This window comes from Pithys albifrons, chromosome 3, assembly GCF_047495875.1.
Source record: "Pithys albifrons albifrons isolate INPA30051 chromosome 3, PitAlb_v1, whole genome shotgun sequence".
Classification (NCBI taxonomy): domain Eukaryota; kingdom Metazoa; phylum Chordata; class Aves; order Passeriformes; family Thamnophilidae; genus Pithys; species Pithys albifrons.
The window spans coordinates 64588384-64611379 of NC_092460.1; the positions used below are offsets into that span (position 1 = coordinate 64588384).

Sequence of the window (22996 nt, forward strand, 5' to 3'; positions counted from 1 at the left end):
CATCAAGATCTTAAACACAGCATCAAATGAGGAATGTTATCAAATGCACATTGCACAAAAAACAGTCCTAAGTGACAGTGTGCATCAAAATAGGCTTTCAGAAGTAAATCTACAATGCCATCTCAAATCTGAGTGCGTTTTCTATAGGCACAAGAGCAAAAGGCTTCTGATACAGGTCTCATCAAATATCCTCATATATCCTGTTTTCAACAATAACCAGTAGCAGACACCTGGTAAGGGTATAAAACTGGAAAACCATGCAGTGGTACTTCCTCAGAATGCTATTCCATCATCCAGCACTTCAGGGCACAAGAAATCCTCAGCAGATTACAATCCTTGTATTTAATAGCTATCTTCTGTGAATTTGGCAGGTTGCTTTCTGAACCTATATAAACGTTTAGCATTTGCAATACCCTATGAAAAAGCATTTCCCACTTCAGTGATCTGTTGGGTGAAGGTTCCATTTCAAACACCTGCCCACCTGCTGGTTTCATCTGCTGCTTCCTAGATCTGGCATTAGAAGACAGAATGCATGACTGTTCCCTACTTCACTCTCCCCAAGCCACCCATGTTTTTACAGACCAGTATCTTATGTATCCCCCCACCAGAGCCTGGTTTTACACTGAACACTGCCAGACCCAAGAACACCCTCAGCTCTGCTACAAAGGTACACTTTGTTACCACCACCCCTGCTGCTGACTCCAAAGATAATAGGGCTTCTGTGACCCAGCCAAAACTTAATTAGCAGATTATCACCCACTCTTGAAGTATGTTTCATGGACAGCATTCAACTTAAGAAAGAAGATATAAAGCATAAGCTTTATATCAGCATCCGATACATATCAAGGAGGAGTGAAATAGGAGCCAAATATCCATACATACCCTGCTTGTCTGTTCTAAGGATGGAACAAGCAGAAAGTAATTAATTTTTCCTTCTGGGGACCCATATCTAAGTAGCTTGCAAAGGGGCAGAATACATGCTCTCATTCACAGCAATTCTCCAGGGCAAGAGTATTAGCCACCACTTTGCCTGTACATTCAACAGAAAAACCAAAGCAAACAGAAGAGAGATGCAAGCCACAGAACAGAAAAGGAGGATAACACTGAAAACACAGCTGTCTGAAACTAAACTGCGCTCAGCACAGCTCCAAAGCAGGAAAAGTGACTTAAAGCCACTTATTCATAAAAACATATGCCCAAAACCATCTGGCTGCAAGGCTGCTTCCCATAATAAACTTGCAAGTCTATCACCTACAAAAGCTGTTCTATCAGCTGGAGTATGCCGGAGCATGAAGTAACACATTAGCCACCTTTCTTTCAGCTATAACCCTACGATATGTGTAAGCACAAAAGATGGCATGAAAACCTCTTTAACAACTCAAGATTCAAGTGTCCTTTTCAAGAACTCTTCCTTTCTCCTTCACTGTAATATTGCCTCTAATTTTTTTTTGTCACGGCGAAAGTAAAAAGAGAGTTCACAGACTCCAGTGCAATGTCACTCAATGTGAAAATTAATCAAACACACACACAAATGGTCATTTGAGATTATATATTCAGTAAGCACCCTTTCATAGAAAGACAATGCAGTTTACTGATATAATTTAGCAATTCCTAACATCAAATAAATAGATAAATAAATAAATATCCTACAACTGTCACACCATGAAAAAGTCCATTTGCTGCACAACCAAAACATAAGATCTTTTAAAAAATTCCAACAGACTCAGACTGCAGTATAATGCGTTGTCAAACAACAATCTTAATACTTGCACAAAAAAAATTAAAAGGCTCAGTGCTTTTGAAAGTATTACTTGAAAACTGAAGCAGAAAAGGAAAAAGTCTTTCATCTGTTTGCAATATTAATTTGAAATATTAGCTAGGAATTTAGCTTCTTTGTTTCAAAAAAATGAACTATCTCACCATCCAAATATGATAATGCTCACAACTAATAAAATGTAGTGACTGATAAATACCAAGAGTGTAAAGGGGAAGTAAGTCTCCAAACATTGTTCTTACTTTCAGGGGATATTTTAGATCTATAACCAGGAATTGAAATATCAATTCTAGGACCAAACTCCTTTCTCAGTTAATCTTATAAAGTTGACTGGTTGGCTGAAGGAATAGCTCCTGTCCTGACTTACATGAGTGGTGCCGAGATCTAAACCAGATGGATGTTGAATATTTTAATTCTCTCCTAAAGACAACTGGGAAATTCCACTATATGAGTGAGGAAAAAGGAGCAAACTATTTTGGTCAAATTCTTCTTAAAATTCAAGGGAGGAAAATCAGTGGAATTCTATCACTGTACACAAGCTGAAATTCCAGCCCTTCATTTTCCAAAGGTGTATTTAGAATTTTTTCACACACAGCAGTGATATAATGCTCGCAATCAGCAGCAAGTGGAAAATATCCATTGTCAACATGTCATATCTGCAATTAAATCACTATATCCAAACAGCAAGCTGTAACTACTAATCATGAAGAGTGAAACTGGAACCATATATGAAAATAAATCTTATTTTTTTGTAGAGCCAATGATGCTGAATGGGCCAGATAATTATAGTATTTTACTTTGTCCCTTTTCCTTTGTAATTCATGATACTCCCATTTGCTCTAACAATAATCAGATCAGCAGAACTGACATTTCTGGCATTATTATTAGTCAATGGGATTTTTAGCGTTGATTTCAATGGGAGAAGAACTAGGGCAATGTTTAGAGTATCTCACCAAAGGTATTGGAAGTATAATTTTCATTTAAAGGATTCAGATAGGACCTGTGCCCTGTGCCATCCAGGCTGGATAAACAGAAAACTAGTAAGAGAAAGGAGTCAAAGGTATCATTAAATCAATGCTTTTCTAGCTCTACCCACTTCTTGTTGGTAAGAGACCAGTACTGTAAATCAGAAGTAAGCCAACTAAAATCAACATGGGCCTGTAATTTTCATTACAACACACAAAAACTACAAATGACTGTAAGTAACTCAATTTTACAATTAATAATCTTCTGCAGTGCAAATCAGTGAAACCAATGTGAATGGGATATATAAAACAGATTCAAAATTTGTGTTCAGGAAAATTTTCTGCTACTTTAAAATATACCCTACTTTGTTGAGAATTCTTATTATAAAATACCAAAAACATTAAATTGAGAGGTTTATTTCCCTTGTAAAATTCAGCTTCACCTTTTAGCTACTAAGATGAAGAGGAAGAGGGTTCCATTTTGAAATGCAGCAACAGTGGTTGCAGTGTGGTAGCAAAGCAGTTTGCAAGCAAAGCCTAAAGGGAACAATGAGAAGGATTGCAGAGTTACTGCACAGCAGTCTGATGGTACCTGCCATGCAGTGAGACATCTGCTAGTATGTTAAGCTTGGCTTTAAAGAAAAATGCATTTGACATATCATTTGGTAGTAGTACTAAACTACTGAGCTAAGGACAAATCTTACAGAAATAAAGCACTCTCTGATATTGAACTGCATAAATTTGACTGAATTTGTACATCCATTTTAGTTCTGCCTTGTTTGGTTGTATAATACACTTCCATCTAAAACCACAAATTGCTCAATAAAGATATTCTTAGTGCACACACACAAAAAAAAAGATGGAATGTTTTCCAGAGATATTTGGATGGCACCTGCTAATCATGACAGGTTGGCTGCTCTTTCCTCTGCATTAACTTGAACTATGCCCAGGTATTGCTAACCAGACAATCTCTGCTGTACTTTTCTGTAATACTTTTTTCTATAGAAGCCCCAGATTTGGAAAGAAATTAATGCTACTTACTATGAAAAGGTCACCATAAATCAATTGAGAAAACTTACTGAAGTATGATTTCCATGTCACTGTGTCCAGATCATAATGACATACAACATTTGTACAGTAACAGCGACTATAGATAGGGAAGGAGCAACAGTGAAGCTCTGACTTTGCTTATGAGTTACGTGTTGTATCAAGAGACTGAATGCTTTTCATGGCGCAAAAGACCTCCATACAATACAGTCCCTAGAGGTTCACTTTTTTTTTCACTATGTGAAATAAAGACACCTTAAAAATCATTAGCCCTTACATCTGGCTTTACACTACTGTGTCTACCTAGCTACAGTAACTGAGCTTTAAATGTATGGAGAGAAAGGAAAAAGAAGAGGAAGGGGATAAGGAAAAGGGAGAAGAAAGAGAAAGAAAAGGAAAAGGAGAAAGTTTTCATAACAACCTGTTTTGTTCAGCTTTTTTTCTGAGCGTCCTCTACTGCACTGAACTGAAGTAGATTTATTTCATTTCTCATGTGTATTATGTGTTAACTAGGAGTTCCATCCTGCAATGCTCGTGCTGAAAATATCCCCATTGCCTTCTAAAGAACTAATGGAAATTCTGATTGCATAAGAGTGGCAGAATTGCACACAAAAGATGTTACATACAGTGCCCTGTGAAGTCCACTGAGCTGCCTCATAGCAACAGAGGCAAGGTTGGCACTGAGCTCCTATCAGGAAAACAGTGCAATTTTATTCCAAAAGAAAATATTTTCTTAAATAGCTGGCATTATGTCAGCCTGCTGACATTATCAGAGGATTCATACCTATCATTGTTACTCTTAGTAATTCCTGTAATAAAAATTAATGAGAAAATAGTCATTACTGAATTTCACATGCAACAAAACAGAAGCTCACCGGAGGCAAACCAAGCAAATGCCTATGCCGTGTCTGTAATACAACTGATTCTACCATTGCCATAAAGGGCAATTCTGTTCTGAAAGAACAAACTTTGTTTATACATAATGTGTATACTAATTGTTTTTCTTTTTGTAAGAAGCTCTAGCAATAGAGCAATAAAGTAACATTTTATCCTGGCCAAAGACCATCATGACTTTCTCCTAATGAAGGCAGCACTGTCTGTACCCTTGCTCTGTACATGGATACTGGGAACATCACTGGCTTTGAGGTTCAACCAGCACCTGCCACTACTACTCTTCGTAACTCTTCCTGCTGGGACCTTCAATATGGCCACAGTGTAACTGTTTGAGATGAAATCCTACCTTCAAAAAGCACATCTCAGATTGAATTCTCTAAAATTTCAGTCAACATCAGAAAATATTGAAATATATCTCATTTTGCCTTTTTTTGTCACTGTTTCCTTTGAAAAGCTATGCTGTCCACATTCACTGGAGCACAGCTCTAATGGTCAGAAGGAAAGTGATCTTGTTTCGAGAACATGTTTTTTTCATAACACTGATCAATTTTAGCTAACTCAGCAGCTATAAAGTTCCTGTCTCTCTCTGCACCAAGAGCTCAAACCTGCTTAAGGTCAGAGGGAGATCCTGACCTTGAGGCAGAAAGCAAAGATGCCCCTTCTTGTGGCAATTCCTGATAGTCAGGGAAGAAAACTACCTGATCCAAATGCTCCAGAAACACAAAACAGAACAGAAAGAATGGAAAGGAGTTAATATAACCAAACAGGAATATTCTGTTAATTACCTATTTAGGAAAAAAGTTCCCTTTGCACAGCACCTATGTTATATAGGGCAAAAAACACCAGCACTCATGATGGGTGGCTGCTATGGTGCATTACATTCAGTCCTGTTGATGTTCAGCTTCCAAACAGATAATAGTTAAACCACAGATCTGTAGACAAACCAAATACCTCGACTCCAGCTGTGGATCATCTTCTTGCACACTGGGTGAAAGAACATGTTTCAGGAAAACACTGTGGTCTGATTTGTAGGAGAGATAGACTCTGTGACTGAACCTGATGTATGTTCTGAGTATCTGAAATGGTTAGTAATGCTAAGCACTTTAGAAGAACATTTTCTTGGGTTCCAAAATAGATAGTCAAGTTTCACAGAACCTTTTCATTTTACTCACATTGATTCAATTTTCTCTCAAAGGTACGGGCTCTCCATGCTCATTGATTTATTTAAAGCAAAATTAATTAAAATTAATAATCAATATTTGCTGGAGGCCCATTTTGGTGTCTCTGCAGGCTGAGCTGCAGCCACAGTGGGTGCTCACACCTGATGATGAAGCCAGTGGAAGCTGTGCTTTGAACACATAAACTCTTCCTATCTGTAAGTGCTAAGACACGTGGGAGTATTGCATACTCCACAGCTTTTACTTAAATTTCTGTGTGCCTAGATCTCCATTCACAAAATGAGGCTAGGACCACACCTTCCCTCCCTCTGAGGTTTATGTTTTCTGTTCATTAACTGTTGGTGATGCACTCTGATACCACACTGGATGACATTTAAGAAAACTGTACGTAGTTAGGAACCGGAGCTACAAAGCAAATGAAAATATACAGAACTATTGAACAAAAAGAAAATTCAGGTAGCATTTTCCACCTTGTGAACTGAATTGGACATTGTCCTATGTAGAAAAACACTGGGCCCTTCCATAATAAAAAATCCTGGCTAAGGTGCACACAAAAAAGAAAAGAATGGAAAGATGAAATCAACTTTATAATTTCTCAGGAACTTTGTATTTAAATTACACAACTTCCATTGTATTTTTTTCTTTAAGCAGTAGTATTTTGCTATACACAGTATATTCAAACACTGTCGGAGCTAGAGGAAGAACTTCCATTTTTGGAGTGCTACCCAAGTCTGGCCCTTACTATGCTATACATCTTTAATACTCTCAAAGGAAAAAATATTGCGACACTGCAACTCATAGAAATTTCTTATGCAAGAAACTGACCTACAGTCTTATATGTAAGTCAGGGTGGAAAAGCTACAGGAGTTCAGTCCATAACATTCAATTCCCTAACAAATATTAACTAAAATCCAGAGTGGTGTAAAATAGAAACATAAGAAATGCTTAGGGGCCAGAAGAGGCGTAAGATATTAACAATCTTGTATGACATGCAGTGTAGAAAACAGTGGTGTCAGCTCCTATAAGATTTGCTATGACTTCTAATGTCCTGCTTTTAACATGCTTAAGTTCTCTTGTTGAGAAGTGCTCACAGAAGTGAAACAGTTTAAAATGGAAAAGGATTAGTAGCAACTAACTTAAGGACAGTTAATAGCCAGAATGTCCATTGTGATACTCTGATGTTCAACGAGGTCATACACCTTGTGCTCTTCTAAACCAGAGCAGACAGGTGCTAAAAGGTACTTTATTCAACATTTAGTAAAGGCACCAGCTGCAACACCAGAGGTACTCCATCTGTAAAGATATTCCCTGCATGGTGGCAAAGTTACATCCTCCCACTGAGCAAAAGAATACTGCAGGTAGTTCCACATGCACTATTGACCTGAGGGTAGCATGGCAGTTCATTGCTTCACTGACCCTGATTGTAAGGGGCCTCAACTTTTGTTTGTTTGTTTTTCCTTTTTTTTAAATTTTTTTTACAAAAAACTCTTGAAAGACATCTCTAATGAAGTCTCAGCATACAGTAAGTGTAGTAAATTGGTAATAAATATATAATAAATAGGTATAGTAAATAGGTATAACAGAACAGATACACTGTTTAATAGACTATGTAAAAAATAGTTCATTAAATAATACTGTGGAAACAGATGAATATATTTCAAGTACTACTATATTCTTGGACAGAAGTGGCAAACAACATGAAAAATAGCATATCAGCACTTTATTTTACACCTCAAAAAGTTTCTGATAGGATTTCACATAGACTATTTAAACAGAACACAGACATGCATGTTGTAGGTGTCTAAAAGCCAGGAAATACTAAGCAGTGTGGATGAAAGAAAGTCTAAATAGACAGAAATATGATATTAAAAAGTGACTGAAATCTGAACCTTGCTGTATTTAACACTCTGCATGTCCCACTTCCCCAGATAGCTCCTGTGAAAGGCTGACCAATTTGTTTCAATACAGAGGTCACTCTACAGCACCAGAAAAGACAGCATATATCCAAACCAAATTCTTTTTCCAAATGCACAATGTGAAGCCTAAAGTACAAAAGCAGCTAATTTATCACAGAAGCAGAGAATCCTACAGTAACTAATTCAAACTGCTGATGATGCACTAAATCAGAGTGAGTGATGAACACATACATAGCAGCAAGTGAAGTTCAAAAGGATACAGATCTATGTGATCAATGAGCTGCCACACAGCAAATGAAATGCAGTGTTGACAAACGTAGTAATAGAGATGAGGCTCCAAAATAATCAAACCAAATATAAAAAAATTTGAATAAACCAGTGCAGAAATGTATCATCAAAGAGCTGGAGGTGCCTCTTTAAACAGATCTAACTACTAGACCTTTAAATCACTGGGCCTTTTCTCTATATTTAATTAAAACAAACAAAAAAACAAACAAAAAAACCCACCACTAATTACTTGAAGAGATATATTGTCATAAAGCAGTAAAACCTTCCCAAAAGTAATACAGTGACACTGGTCATGTAAGCAACTATCTATTTCAAGCACACACAGTTGGAACAGATTACAGCAGAAAATCTAACACAAACCTAGTATCATATTGCGTATTACCACCCTGAGCGATGACTGTATGATAAGCCCAACTTAGAGCTTCTTCTCTCAATCTATGTAGTTCAGAAACATAATCAGAGCAAGTGGTACTGACCAAGCCTCATCATAGTCAAATCACTGTCTTACCTGATTACTGGCTTTTTCACTGTTTTGTAAGAAGACCAACAGCATTTAGTGATGTGCACTTCTTGAATTTTCCCAGAGCATAAGAGTACACATCATGCAAGATGCCAGAACTTCTAAAAAAAAAGTCCTGTCTGTTACTAAATCTTCTGTTTGAAAATGTCACATGATTCAAGACCATGTCTTTTAAGAGCTTCCCAAAAATCACACCTTCACTAGTTCCTTGGCTGCAGCTTTATTGTGGAAATTCCACATTATAGTCAAATGGACCTCCACAGTATATTTACCATGAGAGGAACAGGCTAGTTATTCTTGACAGATATGAACCTCTACGCAGACATCTGTGCTGTAAAACTGAGCATCTCTACCAAAATTTCACTTTCTTGTAGACTCCTCAACAGAACAGTTTGGTGAACTGTTATGGATCATATGCACATTAGCATATTTGCTTCAGATCACATGTTAAAAATAATCACCAAAGAGCCCCATTCTCTGTCATCAACTTTTCTTTTTAACACAGTCAATTTTTTTCTTTGACATATAAGGGATTTTTCATCCCCAAGCCATCCTAACCTGCTCTTCAAAAAGTCCACCTGCCAGGTGACAGCAAGTAACTAGATTAAGCATAAAGAGGAAGTGAAGAAAATAGGTAGCAATCCTATTTACTTCTTGCTCTAAACCTTATCTTTTCCTCTCTTTAACCCAAAGATTACCATACCTGTTTGTAGTTGCTCTTATATAAAAGCTCTAAATCTGTAGCCCTTAATAAGATGATGAATTATACCTTGATTTTGATGAAACCACAAAAAATACAAATACAAATAAAGGGCTACTCATTTTCATTTATGCTAGTTTAATAAAACTATAAGATTACTTTATTATCTGTTAAACCCTTAAGGACATAGCTAATACACTAAAAAGAATTGAAACAATATTAATACTGGAAATACAAGACAGTGCAGAGGTAACAGTATAGGAAGTTCTGGAGCATGTGGAAGAGAACTTCCCAACACAGCTGGAGTGTAAGCCAACTAGAAAAGGTCCTCTGCTGGATCTCGTGTTTGTGAACAAAGACTGGTGGGTGATGTGATAGCTGAAGGCCATCTTGGGCACAGTGATTATGAAAAGATAGACTTTTCAGTTCTTGGAGAAATAAGGACAGGGGTCAGAAGAACTGTCACCCTGCCCTGATGATAACACTGGTTGAGAGAGCCCCCTGGCAGGCAGTCATGAAGGGCAAAAGGGTCCAGGAAAGAAAGACATCTTAAAGGTCCTGGAGTGGCCCATCCCCATGTACTGAAAGATGAGCCAGAAGGAAGACCATCAGTCTGGTGGCACAGAGAACTTTGGAGAGAGTTTATGAGCTTTGGAAGAAGTGGAAAGAAACTCAGGAAGGTTATAAGGATGTTGTGATGTTATGCAGACAGAAAATTAAACAGGCCAAAGCTCAAGTAGAACTTAATCTAGTCACTTCTGTAAAACACAATAAAAATGTTCCTATAAATATATTAGCAATAAAAGAAGGGCTCAGGAAAATCTCCATCTTTTGCCGTATGTGGGGAAAAACATAGAGATGAAGGATGAGGAAAAGGTTTAGGTACTTAATGCCTTCTTTGTCTCAGTCTTTCGTAGCATGACCAATTGTTCTTTGGGTGCCCAGCTCACTGAGCTGGAAGACAGGGATGGAGAGCAGAACTGAGTCATCTGAGGGAAAATGGTCAGTGATCTGCTACACCACCTAGATACACAAAAGTCTATGGGAACGGATGGGTACTGAGGAAGCTGGCAGAAGTGCTCACCAAGCCACTTTCCATCACTTATCAGTAGTTCTGGCTAAGCGGGGAGGTCTCAGACAACTGGAGGTTGGCAAATATGACACCCAGATACAAGATGGGTTGGAAGGAGGATTCGGGGAATTACAGTCCTGTCAGCCTGACCTCAGTGACAGGGAAGGTTGAGGAGCAAATCATCTTGAGCACCATCACATGGCAGGTGCAGGAAAACCAGGGGATCACGTCTGGGTCCTACGTGACCAACCTGAACTCCTATGACAACACACCTTGTGGATGAAGGAAAGGCTGTAGATTTTATCTGCCTGGACTTAAGTCTTCAAAACCATTTCCCACAGCATTCTCTTGAAAAAACTGGCTGTGGAGGTCTTTCAGGACTCGGTTACTAAGCCATTAGGGTAATACAGGAAGAATGAACCATCAAGCACACTTTCAGAGTGTTTGTTACTTGAAGATATTTATAAATAGTAGTAATACTCAATTTTGCAGCTATCCTCAAGAAAGGCCATTTAGTTGAACCCTAGAATTCCATCTTAAAATAGTATTCAAGGTAACATAATACTAGATCCCAAGTGATGGTACCAGATTAAAGAGCTCAAATGCCTAAACCAGTGCATGACAGAAAGGGTAAGTTAGTCCTCCAGCTTCCCTTATCATTAACAAAGCTATAGTCTCCCAAGTGTATAGTGCAGAAACAGTATTTTGTTATGTTCACAAAATATAAACAATGAAATGATTGATTATTTTCAACTGTATAATTTGTAGCTTATGAAAAAGCTTATAAACTTTATGTTTTGTTTAATTTGCAGACATACACATGGAAAATCTCTATCTGAATTTGAAACCATTTTTAGTTAAAATCACCATCTTCCTACTGAACTTGATGGCAAGACTTTTACTAGACAGATTTTCAGAGTTAAATTTTTCAGACTTTCATTAGCAAACAGAAGAGTTTCTATTTAGAGCAAAACCAGTGAAGATAGAAATAATAGAAAACCATTAAAATAAAAAAAACAAAGCTCCATTACAACTTTATGGTAATTATGATTAATCTCTGTATAGCTATTCTTTGATCTGAACTTTTTTCTCAGTTCATTTCAGGACAACTTGCACACTGTTATTTCTCTGGCAAACACAGAAGAAAACAGAAAAACAGGGTTTGAGATGTACGCAATAAAACTTTTCCTTCCTAAGACCCTGAGTGACTTACTTCATAGGGAAAAAATGCTGTTGAATTTCCCTACAGACAGATGTATGCAGGCAAAAGTTTCTGGCTGTAATATGGAGTTTGCTGAACTAAGGACAGAAGTCTTACTGGCTTAAATGAGATGAGGGTTTTACCCTTGACATACACAAGATTTTATAAAGGATACTTTAGATTTTAAGATCTGGTTGAGAAATTTATCAAACTGATCTGACCTGGTGTTACAACTAAGAAAATGATCCAGCTGGGTCCCATGAGTAAGTTATGCTGCAAACCCTGAATGCCCAGTAAAGTCTCCAAAAAGCTGTATTTCCCCAGCAAATTTCCTTTCATTGCCTTTGCATGAACACACCTCTCTGACAGGACCAATGTATTCATTTAATTTTTGTTTTATATTTTATCTTCCTATTCATTTTGGTTAGAGGTAGAATTATTCTGTTAAAAAATGACCTGATCCTAGACATAGTTTATTTAAATTTCAAAATGAAAAGCTTACTAAGAACAGATAAGATTGATTGCTCTTTCCAACTTAGCATAATTGTATTTCAGGTGAACATCAATTTACTTTAAAGGACACTTCTAAGTAGCAGGCTGCATCATAAATAATTCATCAATCACAGCTGCCTGTAACATGATTTACTCAAGCAGATTTCAATGGAATAGAAGGAGTCACATTGTTTTTTATGCTTTGGCTTGTTTGTTTTTAAATAGTTCACGAAACACTCATTTGTGCAGAATTATTGTTGAAAAGAGTTCATCCTTGGTAATCAGCATGTTGAATTTCCTGCTCTTTGTACAGAAATGTTTCTTCTTTGAATTTCTTTTAAAAGGCAGAGTGAGTTTTCAAAAAATCATTAAGGCAGAGAGCACTCCATGCTCATCAAAGGTAAAAATAAAGCTCAAGGATTTCACTATGGAGGAGTGGATGGCAAAAATACTTATCTGAAAAGCATTATTAGTTTTAGGGCTGTGTATTTTCCAGCTAGCTTGATTTTGTTATTACTTTTTAGACCAGCAATCAAATGTAGGTGAAATAGCTACTTCCTCAGCTAGTCCTTTACACCGTTGTGACATGGATGAAATGGCTTCTATGTGGCAATCTACACAAAATAGACACAAAACCACATGCCAGGTAAAGTGTAATCACTTCATTCACTGAGAAATATAGGTGAAACTGGGGGCACTGCAATGTGTGTCACGCTACTCAGCAGCTTCTGCCAAATTCAGCTTCAGGGACACAGTGGTGCCTCAGACGGCCCTGAAGTAAAGAAACATTTCCACAACTATATGCAAAAGGAAAAAGAACAAGAGAAACTCCTAGGAATGCACATCTACACAAAGACAGAAATGTCTTTACTTACTTGTAAGCCCATTTGAAACACAGAGTGACCCATAAAGTTAGCCAACATTCTAATTAGAGCTGCTCCCTGTGGAAAATAATAGAGAAACAAAGAAGTTACAAGTTTGGAATGTCACTACAATGCAATAACAGCAACCTGAAGTTGGCATTTCCATCCAACATTATCATCCTGGAAACCTGTGACTAATATAATCTTTAATTCTGCTGTAATGAAAAAGAAAGATAATACAAATGCTTACAAAAAAAAAGTGAGAAAGCAAACTGATATTGTTCATATCCTGTTCCATATACTGAATAAGACACAGGTCATAAACACAGTCTCCACTGCTGGAGCACAGATGTACCAGCTCCACAGCTTGCCGACCCCAGCCCTCCTATACACTTGCAGAAATGCCCAGTTTTGAATGAGAGCAAAAAAAATAATGTCCATGCCAGAATCTATCTCAGTGATTATCTGTAATATTTTAATCTCCATTACACTATTGTACATTACGATTTAGTGGTACTACTTTCCTTTGTAAAAGCCTTCAAGACCTGATGACTGGAAGTGAATAATTTCCATAAGCATTTTATAAGATATATATATATTTGAACTATTAATAGTCAGCTTATTTTCCAGGTTGTCACGCAAAGAGGTGAGTACTTGTATAGCACTTTCTCTACTTATACCAGTTCTTACCCCTTTGCCCCTTCAGGCAAAGCACAGAGATCTAAAAGAGAGGTGCTTATAATTCTCAGTACTTACCGGGAAAACATACAGATACTTCCCAGAGTAGCTTTTTTCAAGGCATCCTTTTTTTTTGTGTTTTCTCACTCCCTCTCAGAAACACAATTGCTGTGTATTTTCTCCTTACATAAGTGCTCTATTTTAAGCAGAAATACCTTTGCACATTTGATTTGACAATTTAGCTGTAATATTCCACTTTTCAATCTAATTTAAAGACAACCAGTCTTCCAATCTCATTAATCAAATGTTACACTTAGTACTTATCACTGTACAAGAGGGAAGATACTTGTGATCTCAAGTCAGTGAATCAAAGGCTGTAAGAAAACATGATGCTAGAACTCTACAACCTCAGCAAACAATGAAGTTTCAGAAATTAGTTTAACACTCACTTAGAAAATATTTTTTTCAAAAAGAGAAACATTTCATGTATTTACAAATTTACAGATTCTAAAGCCAAAATGACTATTACAACAACGTAATCTGACTTCTGCATTAATAGAGGTCAAACAGTAATTTAGGTAAAACCCCTATGGCTCCTCTTTATACAACAGCATCTGTTTTAGGAAGATTCAAGAACAGGAAAATGTTTCACAGTACTATATAATGCATCACAACTAATATTTACTCTCACAATGAAAATGCATACCTTTTTATTAATTTGAATTTATCTAGTTTCACTAATTTGAACATATCTAGCTTCAGCTTTCAAAACAAGACTTATGTTTTTTCCTGCTACATTAAAGCTCAGAGTATTTTTGGGATTTAACAGTTGCCCAATTTTCAGAACGCTTTAGGCATTCCACCCATTTTTTATAGAGTGACTATTTTTTAAGTACTGAAGGGATCATCAGTAATAAAAAAAAATTTGAAATAATGACATAAAAATATTTTTAAAATATTAATAAATTTTAAGAAAACACAGGTTTTTCATACAGGCAGTAACAACAAATATTATATAGTTAGCAAAGGAATGGAAGCAAAAAATTGAGATGTTTGCAGTTGCTTATAGGAATTGAATAGTGCATAAACCAAAACATGGTGTTTGCATTATTAACATTAGGCTATGTTATGGTGGTATATAATCTTACTGGAAGACCAATCATGTCTGGAACACACAGCAGAATAGGTTATTGTCAAAATAGATTATTACCTGAACAGACAAGACCATAGGTCAGGAAACATTATTGCCCTTATTTTATTAGCGGAACGGAATGAATAAAGTTCTCAAAGACATTTAAGGAGATAAACAGCAGACAAATCTGTTTAAGCACGTAAACAGAAGATTAAAAAAATCTAATAAATAGATAAATCTTACTTTTCCTGTAAGTAACTTGGGCAGGGCAACCCAAAACATCTGTAGCAGAACAAAAAAACCCCATAAAATATAAAAGGGATCAGTCAAAATCCTTAACAAGAAGATATTTTTCCACTCAGCACACACCCTTTTTTCTACTCACTTGTTAGTATTCCAGGACACCTTTTTTTTTCTCTCAGTTTAAATCTCACACAGTAGCAGAGGACATATATTTATATAGGTAACTAAACTACTGGTTTCTGTGAAAATTAAGCAAGCAATTATTTCCACATAATCTTGCCCACTGAGTAGTTTTTTTTTTCTACCCAGAGACCAAGAACTATCAGATACATGTAAAGAAATTAGAGAATTAGTCTCACAAGTAACACTTAGATACACATTGGATGGACTACACCTGGCCTTTACACAGCAAACGAAATGAAAAAGCAAGTAAAAACTGAGGAAGAGAGTCAATACACACAGGCAGGGCTACTCTCTCAAGACAGCTCCCTTGTTTCGGGTTGCGCTGGCAAAATGCCAACTGCTCAATAACAGAGTTAGCTTCCCTTTCTCCAGCTGAGAAAAGCGACAAAGGGAAAAAACCCTTAGAACTAGGTTTATGCTTAAACTAACTATATATATTTATACAAAAATGAGAAAATTAAGAGAAAATTACTATGTAACACACACACAAGTTAGATATAACAAAAATTTTCTATCTTCCATCAAAAACAGACTCCATCACTCTAGATCTATAAGCACCCTAAAAGACACCCAGCAAGGAAGTATAACAACAAAATATTTCTACTTCCCTGAATTCAAACAAAAGGCAAGTAGCAGCAGCAGCAGCAGCAGCAAGGCACACTTTAGCAGGTGTTGTAGTTTGGGATTATTATGTAAATTCTCTCCCCTGCCACTTAACTGCCCAGGCCAGCGGTTAACAAAAGAAGCAGTTAACTGTGATCGCTGGGGTGGGGGCAGGTTTGTCTCTTTTGGTTTTTTTTTTTGGATATTCTCCTCAGTCTTGGCTCGGCGGAAGGGGGGAGTGGGGACTCCAAGGAGGCAGGCTGCCCTGCTGGTTACTGCTGGGGTTTTCCCTGGCTGTCTTGCCGCTGCCTACTTCGGACCACCTTTTCCTGCCGTGCTGCTGCCTGCCTTGGATTTGCTGCTGGTTGCTCGTACCTTTCTGCTTCTTGGACGGGGAACACAGGGGGAAGAGACTGAGTCCATCTGAAAGCCCACTGCTCGTCTGTTTCGCTGGAGAGGGACTGAAACTCACTCTGCAGCCAGCCGAGCTGTGACAAGGACACTTAAGTATAACCTTTTCTCCCGGAGGAAAACCTGCTGGGTTTTGTTGTTGTTTTTTTTTTTCTCTTATGGTGTTGGGGAAGTGGGTTGCACTAGTCTGTTTACATATATATATATATATATAGCAGTTATCCTTCTTGTATTAAAATTCCTTTTCTTAAATTTGATAAAGAGTGGTGTGATTATTGTGGAGGAGGCCCCTCCCCTGCTTGTGGGTAAAACATTTTGGTTTTTCCCCTCAAACCGAGACAGCAGGACAGCTGCAGTGTGACCTGTCTTTACTTCAGCCATGATGGAACTGAACTAACACTTCTTACTCTTGCACTCATATCTTAGGTTTGCGCCATCTGGTGTGAAATATCTTCCTAGTTACTTAGTCAGGCAATACCTGTTTCTTCCAATCTACGCAGACTCCTTGAGCCTGCTAATTTGAGGCCTAGCTAAAACCACTACAACTTCCACCCCTTATTTTATACTAAATGACGTTAAACTTATATTTTATAAGTCTACATCTATTTATTCCCCACGCTTAAATAGTTTTTGTTCTTTCCAGGGCTGTTTCTACTCCTCCATATTGTAGGCAATAGTCTATTAGGATTGGGTAGATACTTCAGACAGGAAAAAAGCAGTTCATTATTGGACACTAATACCAGTTCAGCTCAGGTCTTCTTCATCTGATGGCTTATGTTTTGCAACACAGAACTCAAAATGCAAATTATTTTGTCTTTTCAAGGTTAAATGTCTTTGAGGCACACATTGGGATCATCTCATCTCCTTCACAGCTACTTTAGAAGTACTTTCTACCAATTAACTACCTTCAGAAAACTCAAAAACCCTACTGACAGCTTCCAGAACAATATGCTTGTTCCAGTTCTGCCGTCTTCTATGCTCAGGCAAAGTAAATGCTTTCTTGACTTATCTAAGGAAGGGAAGGAATTCTAAAGAAAAATGGAAAAACAAAGAAACAGGGAAAAAGTGTCTTGGAAAGGAGGGAAGATAAACAGGATCAAAAGCAGCCTTTGGCATGGAGGGAAAAGAAATGGGAGAAAACCACTCATTTCACCTTTCTTGAACTTTTTAGAGCAGGTAGAACAGAGAACAGTGAGACATTCATAAGAAAAGCAGAAGCAATCAATACATTCACAGGTCTGGGAAGGGAAGGATGAGGCAGCAAACACTGCTACTCTGGAGAGGAAGAGAAACAGGTTTGCAGACAGAAGAATAAAAAGCAAGAGGTATACAGAGTAACTGGCATAAAGAAGAGCAGCTAACTAAAAGGAGGAGCTTGGAAGATGACCCTAACCAGAGGGTCATGGGAGGTGAAGAAGCTTTGTGCAGTAAGTTCAGTTATAGGGGTAACAGAATACATAGCCTTGGGGTCACCTGAATGGCCCAAAGTGATCACATTTTCACTTCCTATCCCCCTGGCAAGCAGTGAACTAGAGGACCCTTGCTGCCATACCTTCTGAAAGCTTCTCTGACCTAGACCTAAAACTACACAGAAATGACAAGAAATCTCTCCTGGTGCAGAGAATGCCCTTTGGAACCTGTCAGCATCACTCTCTGACACCCTCACATGCAAGCAATCTGCTCACCACTTCACTCTTGAGGCCACTTCTGCTCTGCCAACATTTGTCCAACCAAGGAACTACATACGGAGTCTTGAGAAACAAATTTGCCTCTCCTACTGGGAAGAATGGCTGTTTATTGATGATTTAAGTGTTTTCCTCTAGGCAGTGGATGACTCAGTACCTTGTCAAGAGGTAAAGCACATTGGTTTAAGAGGTTTAGTGGAAAGCAATTCTTTTTTATTCAAAAAAACATACCTCTGTTCCTGCCAGTATAAAATCTGACACCTTAAGCCATTGTACCCTACTTTAATATGTCTCCTCAGACAAATACACTAGTTATTCATCCAAAGATTAATGGCACTACCTGGCTCTGCTGAAGCACTGCTTATTAGCAGACCTCAGAAGTGCTTGTAAGACACTGATACCAACATTCTGCAAATTAAAGGCCCACCATAATGAAATCATTTGACAAAGATCATCCAGCATGTTCCTCATATAACCTATGACACAACTGAAGCTTCCTCAGCCTCAGCACTAGGACACCACTGTTACAGGAAAGGAAGGTAGAACATACTGGCTACTGTATGGAAATTAAATGTATATATACAGCCCTTTTTTTACAAGTGCTCTTGGGAAAAGACATGCTCCTAGGCAATGAGCCTACACTGCCTGAAGGGATGGAAGTTTATGCTTTCTATCCCTGAAGAAACTTGTACACTCACACCATGGCAAAGACAATCCATAACTAAAATTACGAGTAGAATTTTTTATATGTAAGCCAAACGTGTCTTTGAAAATCTACAAAATGCAGTCACAGTTAAGATGTTCCATCTAATTCTCTCGATGCCAAAATAAAATAATGTGATTGCAATTTTGACCTCAGATTAGTTTTAGCTAATGTTTAAAGACCCATTCCTCCTCTGGCATCACTACAGATCACAATTACTATAAGACAATTTAATTCTACAATTTACTAAATGTCTCGATTTTACTATACCTAAATTTTTAGATTGTTTCACTTGCAACTTACATCTTGTAATCATTTTTTTACACAAAAATGTACCAAATAGAATTTTTTTAACAGGAACAAAAAGTACATCTTGCATATGAAACCACACACACATGACTGCTGCATAGGAAACAGCACTGTTACAAAGCCACACAGGAGGTGATACAACCTGATTCAGTGTAGGTATCTGTAACACCTGTGTCTACAATTACTTTAGTCATTTAGACTTCCCTCACAGTCAATGGGCCATACCAGTCTCTTGTGGGTGCATTTTATGCAATCTTAAAGCAGACCTCAGGTCAGAAGAACTGTACTCTAAAAGCACCCATCTCTTGTAATTCACACCAAAAGTAGCCTTGAGTGACTAGCTCTTATGTACACATCTGCACTGCAGACATCTAAAGTGCAGTGAGATGAATTCAACTCACTGTCCAAAAAGGCCATAGAGACTGGTTCCCCACTCTGTGCAGGGAAGAGAATGTCTGAATTGTGAAGATACAAAACTGATGTGACACCACCCTTTTGTATATACACAGTCAAATAACATATATCATATCTCAGTTTATTCTACATGCCAGACTGTTATATAATAAACCCAGCAAAGATATGTATTCAACAGAAGGCCCTGAAGAGAGGGCAGAGTGCTTGCTAGCTAAAAGGGAATGCTCTATACTGAACAGACAGCAAAGAAAAGTGCTTGAAATGAAGAACTGGTGAAGCAGTTTCAGTGAACAATATAAAAACCAGCAAACCAGTGCACTGGGTCATGTAGAAGCTGTTCTGTAGTGATCCCAGAGGAGCGGGTCTTTAAAAATTAGTTAAAACTTATCCGAGGTCAAGGTTGCAATCACATTATTTTATGTTGGCATGGAGATAATTAGACAGAATACCTTAAACATGACTGCATTTTGTAGATTTCAAAGGCAAGGGCCATGTGTGAAGAAATACAAATAAGCTGGAGACTCATTCAGCACTACTCTTGAAAGAACTAAAAATCATGTCAGAATTCTAAAAAGTTCTCACAAGAGAAAAATATCAGCAACATAAAACAGAAACCATGAACTACAACTCACTTTTGTACAAGTGAAATAACTGATCATTTTGCAAATGCCTTCGACTGAGGGAAGGAAAAGAAATCATTAAAGGCTGAACCAGAAACGGCACAGCTCTTTCACCCTCTTTCTCACCAAAATTTGGCCCTTTTTCCTGTATCAACTTGGTTTTCCTTTTGATTGTGCATTTGTGTTTTGTTGGTTTTGTTTTAACCATAGGATTGAGATTCATCTGAACGTAAAGGCCTACATTGTAGACAACTGATACCTACTCAATTGTACACAGCTGAGCCAGCTGACTAGATCCCCCCCGCCCCCCCTTTAAAAGCAATGGAGAGTGAAGCAAGCACTTCAGTTCATCCTGATTAATCTCATCTGAAGACATGCACCTAAAATAGGATTGATGAATTTCACCCTAAAGGTGCCTGTTCGGCACATCACTGTTGATAAAGGGAGGTGAGAGGATTACTCAGTTATAGAAGTCTACACAGTGAATATCTCAAATGAGGTGATATGAATCCCTTTGAATGTATTTTATCCTGTAACTTATGAGGCAACATTAGAAAATATGGGCGAATAAATAGTAGAAAAACACCTCCTTGAGTTTGTGAAGGCTGAGACAGCATCTTGCAGGCTAACCTATCAATTCATCTCACATAACAGCAAATATCAATCATACTTATTACATAGACCTCAACTTATCTCTTCTTCACTGAATGTCCACCTTGCCATCCTTCTTTAGGAATCAAAGCTGTTTGACATAGTTCAGAACAATTCTTTTCATGACACAAAAACTAAAATCGGGAATTATTGTGGTAGGAAAACCACCATCATGGTATTCAAGGTGTAAGTAGGGAGTGATAGGCTGAGGAGTATTGGACTACCAACAAAAATTACATAACTGAAATTATAAAAATGAAATTTTTCCACAAAACCTCCACCAGTCCATTCATCTTCTTTTCTGATTAAAAAAACAAAACCAAAACTAACATCGAATACAGGTCATTTATTAACTTTCTTCTATTGTGCAGTAGTCAGTCCAAAATCAGTCTTGATTAATATGTAAGGGTACCACTTGTTTTTCAAATACAGTGAAAATAGAAGGCCTAAAGTTACTTTTCTGTGTGCTGATAAGCCTACAATTCAAGATAAGTTTACTTTCTCTCTAGCTAACAGAAATGAGAATTAACTCTATTCTCTGCCTCAATTACACTAAATTTTATTCAGATTATTGTTAGAGCTATTATTGTCAACAGTAAGTTCTTATATTCACCATCATCTTCATTGATTAAAACAAGACTCTGACCACATACAGGCCTTCACAAAGGCATCATTCTTTCATAAAGACCTCCTCATTTAAGATGAGAATCACTATACAAAGTTTCATGGCTACTATAATATATACCTGATATATACTAGTATTGGGATTTTTCAAATTAATCAATCACACACATTAAATAGTTCTCTGCTTAAAATATTTATCCTGAGTTACAGGCAAGGTACCTTATCAAATACTTTTTTTTAAATTCAGTGTCTACTGACTTCCCCCTCAAGAACTCCACCTGGTTAGTAAGACAGAATCTCCCCTTGCAGCAGTGCTGTCAAGGCAAGATCACCATATTAATCCATGTGCTCAATTATCTTACCCTTTATATTCTATAGAGTTCCCATCTCACTGGAGAAGGAAGGCAACCTCATCTTCTGGAGCCCTTTCTGTACATTACCCCTCCAATTCCCCAGCAGAGTGACCATTTGCTAGGATGGTGTACATCCTATTGCCAGAAGTTCTGCAGCTCCACATCTTGTTAACCTCAGAAGGTGTAGGTGGATGCCACTCAAGATCTGCTGACTTTCTAATAACTAATTCAGTTCTTTCAGTTGGTGTTTCCCACATACCTACTTCAAATTGACAGTTCCTGCAACCTATATATTACAAAGAACAAACTGAGCATGGGAATCAACCCATTCTTCAACAGGAAAGTCCAATACAAAAATTCATGGCACTTCCCTGGTGTATTCTCAAAAATCTGAGTCCCCCTTTTAGACTTTGACGATGATGCAGTCCTTCAACAAATAAGCCAGAACTGTACCTGCTGCATACATAAAAGTTAGGCATAAACTCAGCAGAATCCCCCAAGATCACAGCAAAACTTTCAAATTTTGGCTAATGTGTTTTAAATAACATTTGCATAGCATCTTTTCTTCATGAAACCCACCAAAGAAGATTTTTTTAGAAATGCAAATGTAATAAAAGCAGAATACAGGTACTATTTTTTCTTTAAAATGCTGAACATATTTTTACAGTTCTCTGTCAAATGTGGATGTGCCTAAGGACATCCACAATCAAAAGTATCATTTCATTTCAGTTCAAAGTTCCTGAATTCATACATTATTCTTTATTTCTCAAAATTTGGATAATTCTGTGAGTCTAAGTTCATTTCAAATATTGGAAGAGCTTGTAACCAAGCCCTTACATGAAGAATACACATTTGCACTCTAATTTTGTAATGTGAGCACCAGCCAACAAGTAATATCCAAGTCACGTTTTTCAAAACAATCATTCATTGTTGGTACTAAGCAACCACAGCTGGATGCCCCAAGAAATTTAGCTTATTGACAAAAACACAGCATGAACTCAAAGTGAAAAAAACAATGTACATCAAACATGTAGGAAAAATGTAACATCTAAAAAAGAAATCATTCATAAAATAAAAAAATAAATCTGTTGAATCTTGGAGATATTTAATAGAAAATATATGTTTTGACTAAGTTGCATCTGCAGAATTTGCTCAAACATAGACACAGAAGAGTGTCTAAGTGTGTCAGTGAACTATTTAAAAACTTGGTCAACAGACTTACTACGTTATACTACATGCAGTGCACTGAGTTAAATGAATTGTTATCCTCAGTGTGGTAAAGAAGAGAATCAAGAGATGAGAGAAGTCTGACTGTAATGTCTGTTGAGCAGTTGGTCTGACCTTAAGCAAATCAACACACATTCCCTAGTTTTCTTTTATGAACAACTGAAAACTGGGTGTTGCATTTCAGCTGCATTTTCTTAAGCAAACATATTCATTCACCATATACTTTTGCTTTTTACACTGTCTCCCAAAG

The 22996-nt window shown here is 37.4% G+C and overlaps 1 protein-coding gene across 1 annotated transcript in view; it reads right to left on the minus strand.

Annotated features, from left to right (window-relative positions):
• TRHDE (thyrotropin releasing hormone degrading enzyme) overlaps nucleotides 1-22996 on the minus strand; it is a 213403-nt gene that overhangs the window by 80170 nt on the left and 110237 nt on the right. Inside the window, exon 7 of the mRNA XM_071552209.1 lies at nucleotides 12923-12988. Within this exon, the coding sequence (XP_071408310.1) occupies nucleotides 12923-12988 (66 nt within the window). The remainder of the gene's footprint in view (nucleotides 1-12922; nucleotides 12989-22996) is intronic.